We start from the raw sequence: 13,476 nt of genomic DNA on the forward strand, positions 1-13,476 counted from the left end.
GATGAAATCTGAGGAAAAAACTTCCTAACTTTAAGAACAGGAGTACAATGGTACAGCTACCCAGGGAAGCAGTGGAAGCACCTTCACTGGAGGTTTTCCAAAGGGGTGTGGATAGCCATTAGTCTTGAATGACTAACACACAACAAATCCTGCATCTTGGCATGGGTTTAGAGTAACTGACCCTTGCCGTCCCTTCTCTTTGGGCTCAATATTCCTCTACTCAGCTACTAGATCTGTGGATGAGGGGAAAGCAGTGGATGTGTTATTCCTTGATTTTAGCAAAGCTTTTTATATGGTCTCCCACAGTATTCTTGTCAGCAAGTTAAAGAAGTATGGGCTGGATGAATGGACTATAAGGTGGATAGAAAGCTGGCTAGATCATTGGGCTCAATGGGTAGTGATCAATGGCTCCATGTCTAGTTGGCAGCCAGTATCAAGCAGAGTGCCCCAAGGGTTGGTCCTGGGGCCAGTTTTGTTCAATATCTTCATTATTGATCTGGAGGATGGCAGGGACTGCACCCTCATCAAGTTTGCAGATGACACTAAACTGGGAGGAGAGGTAGATACACTGGAGGGTAAGGATAGGGTACAGAGAGAATTAGACAAATTAGAGGATTGGGCCAAAATAAACCTGACGAGGTTCAACAAGGACAAGTGCAAAATCCTGCACTTAGGACGGAAGAATCCTATGCACTGCTACAGACTAGGGACTGAATGGCTAGACAGCAGTTCTGCAGAAAAGGACCTAGGGGTTACAGTGGACGAGAAGTTGGATATGAGTCAACAGTGTGCCAAGAAGGCTAAGAGTATTTTGGGCTGTGTAAGTAGGGGCATTGCCAGCAGTTTGAGGGATGTGATTGTTCCCCTCCATTCGACATTGGTGAGGCCTCATCTGGAGTACTGTGTCCAGTTTTGGGTCTCACACTACAAGAAGGATATGCAAAAATTGGAAAGAGTCCAGCGGAGGGCAACAAAAATGATCAGGGGGCTGGAGCACATGACTTATAAGGAGAGGCTGACGGAACTGGGATTGTTTAGTCTGCAGAAGAGACGAATGAGGGGGGATTTGATAGCAGCCTACAACTACCTGAAAGGGGGTTCCAAAGAGGATGAATCTAGACTGTTCTCAGTGGCACCAGAGGACAAAATAAGGAGTAATGATCTCAAGTTGCAGTGGGGGAGGGTTAGGTTGGATATATGGAAAAACTTTTTCACTAGGAGGGTGGTGAAGCACTGGAATGGGTTACCTAGGGAGGTGGTGGAATCTCCTTCCTTAGAGGTTTTTAAGGTCAGGCTTGACAAAGCCCTGGCTAGGATGATTTAGTTGGGAATTGGTCCTGCTTTGAGCAGGGGGTTGGACTAGATGACATCCTGAGGTCCCTTCCAACCCTAATATTCTATGGTTTTTTGATTAGGCCTCCATACATTCCATCAGATAAAAGTCAGGTAACAGCCCCCATGTTAACAGCCATAGCCCTGAAATGCAAGAGTAGGAGGTAACAGTGTTTGTGCATTAAAACACAGCTGGTTTCTGAGATGTTTACTTATTTCCTACTTCAAGAGGAAATTTACCTCAGTGGGGCCTGAACAAATATGGGCTACGGCCTCTGAATTTGGTCCTATGTCAGTGAAATGCAGCCACCTCGGGCTGGAGGCCATAAGCCAGGGAGGAACAAGAAAGAGGGACATATTTCCCCATGATAATGAAGCAAACTCATCACCTGTGGCAAGGGAACTGGGATGTTTAATGTCTGTGCAGAGCAGAAAGAACCACAGACCTATTGTCTATCCCATCACACCCACATAGTAAGTGGGCTTTTCGAGCAAGTGAGCTCCTCAGCAAGAGATGGGTACCTGTGAATCCTGCGACAGAAGTGTCTTCCCTGCAAATCTCCCTCAGGTAGCCGTGTGCTACACCTCTCTCGCCAGCGCATCTGCAGCCACATCCCACGCCCAGAGCCGACACAGGGGTGTGCACCATTTATAATATAGCTCTGTGCAATCCCAGTGGGATTCACTCAACCTCTAGGGGCATCTGAATGTAAACGGGCTGGAGACAAACCTGTCTGTGCTGCTGCATTCTGAATCCATCTTTAAGAGTAAACAGTAATTAAGGGACCTTCCCAAAGGGAGATGAGAACTCTTGGGCTCTGTGCTGAATCAAAAAGGAATTGGCTGCTCTGTGTATCTGTGTATATTTAAAAAGTAGGATTGATTAGTAAGAAAACTATAGATAATGCCTAGATCTCCATAGGGTCTGAATCCTGTAAATACCCAGGATGGCTCAGATGATAGTAGACTGACAGATCTGGAGACAGATGACTGAGGGGAGATATGAACACTTTCTGCAGCCACACAGGGCTGTCGATCAGGGATCATAGTTTAATTATTCTCAGCAGTAACTATCATCATATTGTGCAGCACCTTCCATTGAAGGGTCTTCAAAACTCCTATCAAAGGAAAGTCCCTATGAACATATCCCCATTATACGGATAGGTAAACTGAGGTACAGAGACACATGAATGGGCCACGATCACACAGAGATTGAGTGGCAGGATGCAAGACAGAACCCAGGAGTCCTGACTTCCCTGCCCTAACCACGGTGTCTCCATCACACCATGAGGGAAATTGAGTCCTGCTCTGGCTTGGACTGTTCATTGGGTGGGATGCAGAGGAAACGCTGGAAAAAGGAGCCTGAGCCTTCACCATCCTCTCAAGGTGAATCTGAGGTTTTCAGAACTAGCTGGAGTTTGTGAGCTCCCTGCTCCTGTGAGGTTTGAACTCCAGGACTCCACTTCTGCTCCCACTCAGAAACCTGCCAGCGCATCACAGTCATAGGGGTCACAAACTCAGTAAAAGCAACACCAACAGAGTGTTCCTGTGGATAGAGGGCAGCTAGGGGCCTGTCCTGGGGACAAAGGCCTCGCCCTCCACCCAAAGCTGCTTCATAAAAAGGAGGGCTCTTTAGGCAGGATAGAGACTGGATTAGTGGTTGCATTCGATTTCTTCTCTCCCTCTTGGTTCATTTCCTCCCAGTCTCTCCTAGGTGGAATTGAAATCTAATGCTCCAGGCCGAGTCAGACTTTCCAGGACTGACCCATCTGGAGGGCTCTTGGATTCCCACAATTGAACTCTCTGCCTGCTAATCTGGCTAATTGGGGGTATTCCTACCGTGCGAACCACCTGGGCTTTTAAGCCCTGAAAGGAGACTAAATGAATTCTCCTGTCTCAGCCAAACAGGGGCACCTTGTCAACCTGTGTGTAACAAACCAGAAAGGAAGTAGGCAGGAGATGCGGGAGTAACAGCACTAAGAATGGGTGGTTAGATAGGCTGCTGGGTGGGTGTGAAAGAGGTAAAATGCACAGCCCTGCCCTGGCTCTGAGAAGTGTGTCCTGGGCCTTTAAGAGCAGAGTGCATGTTCGGGGGGACTAGATTGGGGCTAGCGAGAATGGGCCATTGAGTGGTGGCTGCACCAGACAGACAGCTGGGAGCGCATGGCTTTGTGTTAGCTTTTGGAACTCTGCTTTAGCCATCCTGGAGATCAAACAACTGAAAGCCCCCAAGAAGTTGAAACTCTCGGGTAATGCAGTAGACTCTGGGAAGAGATTCAGACAGAGTTTTGAGATATGTCTATGCAAGCAGCTGGGTTTGGTGAGAAAGACCAGGAGAAAATAGCAATCTTCTCCAAAATTGCAGGACTTGAGGCAGTGGGCCTCTTTACTGTCATGCAACTCAGGTTTTGTTTGCACTGGCACTTTTGTCTGTAAAACTTTTGTAGATCAGGGGTGTGAAAAAACCCCCCTGTGACTGGCAAAAGGGCCAGTGCAGACATCACTATGTCAGCAGGAGATACTCGTTTGGGATGGTTTAACTATGCCGTCAGGAGAGAGTGGGTACAGCGGAGACCTTACAATGGAACAGCTGTACCGCTGCAGCTGTGCTGCAGAAAGTTCTGTCATGTAGCCATATCCTCAGTCAGGCAGAGAGCCGGTTATTCCATGTTTTGCAGAAATCTGAAGAGCCTTGTGTAGTGCAAAAGTGCAAAACATTCCAAGGGTGAAAGTTGCACCTTAGAAGAGAAAAGTAAGGTGAGTCTGTGATGTTCTGTACCTCGGGGGAACACCCAGCAAAACCATGCTCATCCTTTTAAAATGGTTGTGTGGTATGCAATTCAAAGTTTGTCATTTCGGGTGTCTTCGGAAGGCTTATGATGCACTGAGCCTGGTTGTTATAGAATCATAGATTCATAGAAAATTAGGGTTGAAAGAGACCTCAGGAGGTCATCTAGTCTAACCCCTGCTCAAAGCAGGACCAATCCCCAACTAAATCATCCCAGCCAGGGCTTTATCAAGCTGGGCCTTAAAAACCCGTTAAGGAAGGAGATCCCACCACCTCCCTGGGTAACCCATTCCAGTGCTTCACCACCCTCCTAGTGAAATAGTGTTTCCTAATATCCAACCTAGTCCTCCCTCACTGCAACTTGAGACCATTCCTTCTTGTTCTGTCATCTGCCACCACTGAGAACAGCCTAGATCCATCCTCTTTAGAAGCCCCCTTCAGGTAGTTGAAGGCTGCTATCAAATCCCCCTCACACATCTCCTCTGCAGACTAAGTAAGCCCTGTTCCTTCAGCCTCTTCTCATAAGTCATGTGCCCCAGCCCCCTAATCATTTTCATTGCCCTGTGCTGGACTCTCTCCAGTTTCTCCACATCGTTTCTGTAATGGGGGGAGGGGCAAAATTAGATGCAATACTCTAGTTGTGCAGTGGCAATCAAAAAAGCGAACAGAATGTTTGGAATTAATTAAGAAAAGGATAGATAATAAGACAGAAAATATCATATTGCCTGTTTATAAATTCATAGTATGACAATATAGAATCATAGAATCATAGAAGATTAGTGTTGGAAGTCATGTGCCCCAGCCCCCTAATCATTTTTGTTGCCCTCCGCTAGACTCTTTCCAATTTCTTTGTCTTCTACTGATGTTATATTAATTGTTACAGTAATGTTATAATGATGTTATAGGTAATAATTTCATATATATTGTTATGATGCTGAAAATGTATTCTCATGGCTTAAAACAAGCGCAGGCAAAAAAACCTCTCCAGGAGCAGAGAGGCAGTTCACACCTCATCAGGGCATGTATGGGAAAAACCCATCTCAGTCTCACAGGAATAAAGGACACTGGCCTGGGCAACAACAAAAGGATCTGTTAGATTCTCAAGTTAGTCAACCCCTTCCTTTAGTCAGTTTGGGACTGCAGTGAGGTAAAGCTCACCTGACTCTGAAGGGGGGGGGGGGCGGGACAAAGCCAAGAGGGAAGGAAAAACATGATAAAAGGGAGAAACTTTGCCCTGCTCTTTCTCTCTCTTCCACCTACATCTACAGACACCAAACCAAGTGACTGAAGTGCTGATCAATGGGGAGAGCCTGGCTGAAGAACAACGAGCCAGCCTGTGGTGAGAAGCATCTAAGTTTGTAAGGATACTGAAAGTGTTAAGATCAGTTTAGAAAAGCCTGCAGCTTTGGGGGACATGGCTCAGACCTGGGTCTGTGTTTGCAGGACGCGAGCATGTCTGGCTCAAAAAGGCAGGGTTCTGAAGTCCCAAGCTGACACGGAAAACGGGCTCAGAGGTAGTCTCAGCACATCAGCTGGCAGTCCGAAGGGGGTCTCTGTGACCCAACCCATTACACTGGTGCTCTTGGATACTTTGGTATACTAATTGGGGGGTTTTCTTTCATGGGGAGGGATAGCTCAGTGGTTTGAGCATTGGCCTGCTAAACCCAGCATTGTGAGTTCAATCCTTGAGGGGGCCACTTAGGGATCTGGGGCAAAATCAGTACTTGTTCCTGCTAGTGAAGGCAGGGGGCTAGACTCAATGACCTTTTAGGGTCCCTTCCAGTTTTCTGAGATAGGTATATCTCCATATTATATTATTATCACCTTGTTCATCACTTTCAGCATCTCCTCCTGTTGGACCACCAGTTTTTGGACAGCTTCACTTAAACTTTTCAATGTTAATGGTATTTGGAGAAGGGTCTTTTCCACAGCAGTTGCATTCACTAGGCCCCCCCTCATGTACGGGGATTGGGCTAGGCCATCTGTTCCATAGGGACTTCTGCTTCATCGGACCACATAACAGCAGCCTGCATAAGTTAAACCTCCTTTTCATTTCACGATGGAGGGAATCATCCCTGAATGCCAGCACTAACTGCTCTTTCAGAACCGTATCTGGATCTGGAACTCATCGAGGGTCTCATCACCCTACTTTGCTCATTCTCTCCTGGAGGTCATGGGCGTATGCCCGGACAGTTTCACCAGGCTCCTGCTTTCTCTCAAAGAACTCCTTTAGTTGGGTTCCAATAGGTATCTTGTCTCCATACACTTCTAGGAGGAGTTAAAATATCTTTTCCACTTCTTTCTTGTCTGCCATTGCCATGAACTGTACAGTGGCCTTCTCCTGGTCCTTGAGGTGTACCTCTATGAGTCCACAAAATCTTCTTCAGGTACTCTTAGCCGCCTTCACAGACTGACCCACTCATCTACCGTAATGTCTCCTGGTCTAATTGTAAAGCCATTGAACTCTGTGACTTTCTGCTCCCATGGGACATTAATAGTAGGGGGGTTTCTTAGCTTCTGCCACCTGTTGGTCTAATACTGCCTTAGCCAGTGACAAGGCTTATCTCTGTTCAGATCTAGCTTGTTGTAATGCTTCAGCTTCCTCTGATAATCTGCACTGAAGTTCAGCAAACTGGGTCTGTAGTTCTTCAATTCCAGCCAAAGTAGGGTTCTTGACCAGGCCTGGACAGTGCTACCAGAATTCAACCAGTAAACCAATGGTGTGGATCCTATGGATAGGATTCTCTTCATGATGCCAATTATGTAAGTGGCGGAAAGGTCCCACTATTGTGGGGAACTTCCCTGGCTTATACACTACCCTGGTGGAATTGGCAAGCGAAAGGATCTGAGTCCTTGCTCCCACGCCCTTTACCCAGAGGCCTACCTGACGTTGAGAGCTCCCCTTCCACTCTCCTGTGCGGCAGAGTGCTCATAACCCCAAGAAGGCTGGGCACAGGATTCCTGGGGGCTCGACCCTCAATCTTGTCATGGTCACTGGGGAGAGGGGCTAGGGAGTCCCCACTCTGGCATGCTGTCTCTGCTCTGGGCACTTCTCTGGCCCACTGATCATTGCATATAGTTCAATCCAATATAATTTATTAAACACAAATCAATTTAAAAAATGAGGAAAAATGAAAAAGTTTAAAGGACAACAAAACCCTGCTCTGTGGGTACGGGACATCACAAACAGCCATTTCTGGAATGTAAGGGAAGTTCACAGCCTGTTCCTCACATGTCCCAGGCCTCCCTGCCAGGCCCTGGCTGTGCTCCCCTGGTGGTGGTCACACACCCTCAGCCTTTAGGTGGCAGGACCCTTCTTCCCAGCATCGGACTCCCAGTCCAGCCTGCAAGACATTTTGGCTGCCTCTGCCAAGGATCACCATCACTCTCCCCAGCTGCTAACAGTATGTGGCCCCAGAATGCTCCAGCCCTAGCCCCAGCTCCACTCTTCCTCAGCACTGCTGCAGCTCCTCTGCCTCCAGCTCCCTGACTGCTTCTCCCCAGGCCTCTCCCCATTGTCCCTGGGGCCTGTTAGTCTCAGTTTCCTGATTCCCATCGACCATTCCTTTTGGTACTGGGAGATGGCCAACCAAAAACCCTCACTAAGTTTTACGAAGGGGCCAACAGTCCCCTTACACAGAGCTGAAGCTAATGTGCCCAACCTGCAACTATGCAACTCGCGCCCCTGGCCCGCCCCTGCCCTGACCCCGCTCCCTCCCTGCCCCTATTGGACCCCTCCCCAAATCCCCAACCTGGCTCTGCCTCTTCCCTGAGCACGCCACGTTCCTCCCCCTCCCCCTCAGCGCTTGCTGCGTTTTGCGGCGCAAGCGCTGGGAGGGAGGGGAAGAAGCAGGATGTGGCGGTGTGTTCAGGGGAGGAGGTGGAGGTGGAGGCGGAGGTGAGCTGGGGCGGGAGGGCAGGGCAGGAAGCTGCTGATGGGTGCAGAGCACCCACCAATTTTTCCCCGTGGGTGCTTCAGCCCCGGAGCACCCACAAAGTCGGCACCTATGCAACTATGGACAGTTAACTGAAGACTTCATTGCTCAGATCAGTGGGGTTGGATCAGGAGAATGCACCCATTCCATTCTTCAGTCACACACTAGATTTCAGCCCAAATTCAGTGCACCTAGAATTATAGATACAAAGCATCAGACACACAACAGTTTGGTTCATGCCCTGAAGGACACTGGGAGTGTTATAAGGAGAGAAGTAGGGGTGCACAAAGAATCACAGGGAGTCAGTTCATTTCCTACCCATGGCATTCAGTAGCAAGCACCGTTGAACTTTGAATGTCCTGTATTCCTTTCAACCATCTCAGACCCAAAATGTGGCACCGAGGGTGTGACAGGGACCCAGAATGAGGCCCACGCAAATATTATCCTTGCAGGGGACTCTAGAGAGATTTGTAGATAATATGGCCAGGAGGGACCATGGTGATCTTTTGCTCTGACCTCCTGCTTCGCACAATATGTAGGACTGCCCTGGATAAATTCCTGTTTGAACTCGAGCAGATCTTTGAGAAAAACATTCCATCTTGATTGAAACATGACCAGTGATGAAGACACAACCTGATCCTTGCTAAATTGTTCCAATGGTCAATTACCCTCAGTGTAAAAACTTTCCACTTTGTCTCTAGTCTCAGTTTGTCTACCTTCAATGCCCAGACACCCACTCTTGTTAGACCTTTGCTTGCTAGCTTTAAGATCCCGCTGTTATCAAGTTTCTTTTCTCTGTTATCAGTACTGAATGAATGCAATCACGTCACTCCATAACCTTCTCCTCATGAAGAGATTGAGCTCATTGAGTTCTTGGAGCAGCCTTGTACTGGCCCCCGAGAAAGTTCTGTCTCCTGCACTGATGAGCTTTACCCCTGCTGTCGGGAGTCCCATTGTTCCAGAGAAGTGCAGTTGCTTTTGTCTCCCCCGGCCATTGACAGGAGGAGATCGTCCATCAGTGCTTCCAAAGCAGAGGAAGTGGATAGCAATTGATAGAAATTAGAAATTATAAAATATAGAAAATGGATAAGGGAAGCAAAAGACACCAGAGACAAATCCATGGCTAGCAGGGCTGAGGAAAATAATAATAAGATTTTTTTAGCATATTAGAAACAAAGGAAATCCTAATAGCAGCATAGGCTTTTACTACATGGAGATGGTAACACTGTAAATAGTGATGCTGTCATAAATATAAAGAAAAGTGTAGCATAAAATCCCTCCTTAGCAGCTGTACTGGATTGCCTTACCTGTAAGGGGTTAAGCAGTTCAAATAACCTAGTTGGCACCTGACCAGAAGGACCAATGAGGAAAGAAGATACTTTCAAATCTGGGGGGAAGGATTTGTTTGTTGTTCTCTTTTGTTGTTCCCTCTCCGGACGGAGGGAGAAGCCAAGCAGGTACAAAAGCTTCTGAAAATATACCTGGAATAATCCATCTAAAACCACAGAAACTGTGAGTAGGGCAAGAAAATGCATTAGGTTATCTTTTGTTTTGGCTTGTGATTTTTTCCTGTGCTACCGAGGTAGTTTCATTCCTGTTTTTGTAACTGTGAAGCTGAGTCCAGAGGGGAATCCTCTGTGTTTAAAATCTTTTTATTACCCTGTAAAGTTACCTTCCAGCCTGATTTTGCAGGTGCGATTCTTTTTACTTTTTTCTTTATAATAAAGTTCTTCTTTTAAGAGCCTGATTGATTTCAGTGTCCTGAAGACATAGGATCTGGTCTGTGCTCACATTGCTAAGGCAATTGGTTGGTGTATTATTCTCAAGCCTCCCAGGAAAGTGGTTGAAGGGACTTGGGGGGATATTTTGGGGAATAGGGATTGCAAGTGACCCTTCCCTGAATGTTTGTGTAAATCACTTGGTGGTGGCAGAAATACCATCCAAGGACAAGGAAAGGAATTTTTGCCTTGGGGAAGTTTTAACCTAAGCTCGTAGACTATACGCTTAGTGGGTCTCTCATGCGGGTCCCCACATCTGTACCCCAGAGTTCAGAGTGGGGGGAACCCTGACAACCCCAAACCCCACTTTCCCTCCAGCATTTAAAATGGTTTTAAATATATAAAAAATTGTTTTTAATTTTTAAGGGGGTCACACTCAGAGGATTGTTATGTGAAAGGGGTCACCATTACAAAACTTTGAGAACCACTGCACTACACAATCGCTCTTTGATACAAGTCACAGCAAAAGGGTTTTCCAGAAAGTTGGAAGAAGATATAAAAGGGGGTGTAGTGAGGCAGTGTGGTTCACTGCCGCCCCGGAGGGAGATGAGTCCTTCCAGACACCAGAGTGGGTGGAGCCAGTGAGCGCTGAGCCCACCCCCCAGAGGGTCAGGCATTGCCCCAGAAGTATAAAGGCTCGAGGTCAGAGCTCACTGGGAGAGCATCCACCAGGGAGGCCAGACGCCTCCGGCCTAGCTCGCGATTGGGAAACCCCAGTGGCCTGCGGTAAACCCGAGGACTGGCCTGACCTGCCCCACACCAGCAACCCTGAGGAGTTGCCAAACCTGCCCCGCACCAACTACCAGGAGGAGCTGCTGAGTGTGCCCGTCCCCAGCTATCCCAAGGAACCCATGCTACTGGACCCCCAGCAGGACACCACCCTGACCCAGGTACCTCAAGAGGGGGAGTCAGGAAGTAGCCCGGGGCAGCCAACCCTAGTCTGGCTGCAGCACTGCCAGAACCCATGTCAGTGTGTTGCGGCCAGGATCCCCACTGACTCAGCAGCGGATCTTGTGCCGCTGCTAGAGCCCCAGGCTGGGACGCAGTGGAGTGGGAAGGCCTGCGTCCCCCAATGCCACCCACCTCACGGGTGGCCGTCTCCCCCTCTCCCAGGCCCTTTGGAACCTAGGGCCTGGGCCTACTGTTGTTTCTCAGCCCCTGCCTGAGGGCCTGAGTGCCTCACCCACCACTGCCCCTCCCTGACCTAGGGCCTGGGCTCACTGTGTTTATTTCTGCCCTCACAAAGGGCACAGAAGAAGGCTCCTGCGGCTGAAGACATCTTCCCGAGTTTAGTGAGGCGGTGTGGTTCCCCGCTGCCCCGGAGAGAGACGAGCCCCAGCTAACCTCTCTACAGGGGGAAAAAACCATAATGATGGGACCCTCATTCTCCCTACAACAACACACCTGAAAGTACCGGAGGGAAAAGACTGAACTGGGGGAAGTGCTGATCCCAGGCAGGAAAGAAGGAAGCCTGCCTGAAAAAGCAAACCTGCTTGTACTCGGCTCTCTGTGAGCTGAGGGGTGAAAACATTATCTAACTGGGTGAGACCCTGCTTGATTCAAACACTAACTAGCACATTAGCATTAGATTGTGGTTTTGTTTTATTTCTTATGGTAATCTACTTTGATCTTTTTGCTATCACTTATAATCACTTAAAATCTAACTTTACATAGTTAATTGGTCTATTTTATATTTTACCAAAAACACTCTGTGTTTTTTAAAGTCCAAAGGGGAAAAATCTCAGCTCATGAACAAGAGTCGGTGCACATCCACTTTCCTTTGTAGAAATGGCAGACTGGGTAATAAATTCATACTGGTCAGGTTTTGACCAGGGCAGGATGGTAGAGCACTGGGATCTTAGGCTGGGGAGCTGGGAGTATTTTGGCTGTAGCCTCTCTGTTGTGGGTTCATGCAGTGGCTGGACAAAGCATTCATGAACATATCTGGGTGGGGTCCCTGCCAGTGGACATTGGTATGAGTGTAATCTTGGAGTGCTTTGCAGCTTGTCACAATGTCACAGTGCAAGAGGGATCCCAGATTGTCATGACAGACGGGTCAGCTGTACCCCAGTTCCAGGTGGCACCCCAGCAGGGACCCATGAAAGATAATCCACAGAGTGTTGGGGGGGGGAAGAGAGGAGTGAACAACAGGGGCAGGGCCTTGGGAGAAATGACACAGAAGTGGGAGGGGCCTTGAGGGAAGATGCAGAGTGGGGTGGAGCCTTGGGGAAAGAGGCAGGGCAGGGTGAAGGTCTGCAGGTGTCCAGTTACAATTAGAATTACAATTAGAAAGGTGGCAACCCTATGAGTTAATGAGTTGTACACAGACCGATTCCTCAGTTTGTCACACTGACACAGCACAGTAAGGCCAGGAAAGGGTTTAATGTCTCTTTGACTGTTCAGTAAGTGATTCAGGGAAGAGGGCTCTGCACCATGTCACCAGCCAACTGTGCACGGAGCTCAGTCTGAGAGCCAGAGAACCAGGAGAGAAGTTGAATCCCTTTATGTGGTAAGAGCTGGAGCAGCCTGTTCTGGATCTGTTTGGTCCTCACACCGTAGATAATGGGGTTTAACATGGGGGGCACCAATAAGTACACGTTGGCAAGGAGAATGTGGAAATGCAGGGGTACATTGTGCCCAAACCTGTATGAAAGAGAGGAGAAGAGACCTGGGGTGTAAAAGGCTAAGATGGCACAGAGATGGGAGCTGCAGGTCCCAAAAGTCTTGAGCTGGGCGTCTTTTGTGGGGAGACTGAAGATGGCCCTGAGGATCTGGATATAGGACACAGTGATAAAAAACAAATCCAGACCAACCCTAAAGGATAGTGCAAAGAGGCCGTAGTAATTACTGATGCGGATGTCGGCACAGGACAGCTTCACCACGGCCATATGCTCACAGTGCGTGTGGGGGATGATGTTGGTTCTACAATATGGCCACTGCCTCGCCAGGAAGGGATAGGGCAATGCAAGTATGACACTGCGCAGCACCACAGCCAGGCCAATCTTGGCCACCACGAGATTTGTCAAGGTGCTGGAATGTCTCAGGGGATCACAGATGGCCACGTAGCGATCAAAAGCCATGGCCACGAAGATCCCAGACTCAATCCCTGAGAAGCAGTGAACGAAGAACAGCTGGGTAAGGCAGGCACTGAATTCTATCTCCCTGGAATTAAACCAGAAAATGCTCAGCAGTTTGGGCAGGGTAGATGTAGTCAGGACCAGGTCGCTGACAGCCAGCATACAGAGGAAATAGTACATGGGTCCATGGAGGCTCGGCTCCGTCCTCACAATGAATAGGATGATGAAGTTCCCTAAGATGGCTATGATGTACATGGTACAGAAGGCGATGGAGATCCAGACATAGGCTGCCTCCAGGCCAGGAATGCCCAGCAGGATGAAGGTGGAGGGGTTGGTGAAGTCAGTTGTGTTGGAATCTGACATGGTGTAGAGGAGAAGGTGTCCAGCTCTGAGGCAGAACGGTGTCTAGTGCATGTACTGTATGATCCCCTGACTTCCTGTATCTGCCCAGTGTCTAGGGTGATGGTCGCAGTACAAATGCCTGGATGGAGAGACAATATGAATATGAGACACTACACAAACTACTGTATCCTGTTCTCATGGGTGAAGCAGACTGCTTGCTCTTC

At 48.5% G+C, this 13,476-nt stretch overlaps 1 protein-coding gene across 1 annotated transcript; it reads right to left on the reverse strand.

The window, feature by feature from the left end:
- Window positions 1-12,244: 12,244 nt before the first annotated feature.
- On the reverse strand, window positions 12,245-13,273 carry LOC135874005 (olfactory receptor 52R1-like). The gene has a single exon (XM_065398677.1). The coding sequence runs from the start codon at window positions 13,271-13,273 to the stop codon at window positions 12,245-12,247; it is 1,029 nt and encodes a 342-aa protein (XP_065254749.1).
- Window positions 13,274-13,476: the final 203 nt, after the last annotated feature.

This window comes from Emys orbicularis, chromosome 1 (assembly GCF_028017835.1).
Source record: "Emys orbicularis isolate rEmyOrb1 chromosome 1, rEmyOrb1.hap1, whole genome shotgun sequence".
Taxonomy (NCBI): domain Eukaryota; kingdom Metazoa; phylum Chordata; order Testudines; family Emydidae; genus Emys; species Emys orbicularis.

Bases quoted from the DNA above. Each gene is read 5' to 3' on its own strand.
- LOC135874005 (XM_065398677.1), bottom strand. From the start codon at position 13,273: ATGTCAGATTCCAACACAACTGACTTCACCAACCCCTCCACCTTCATC.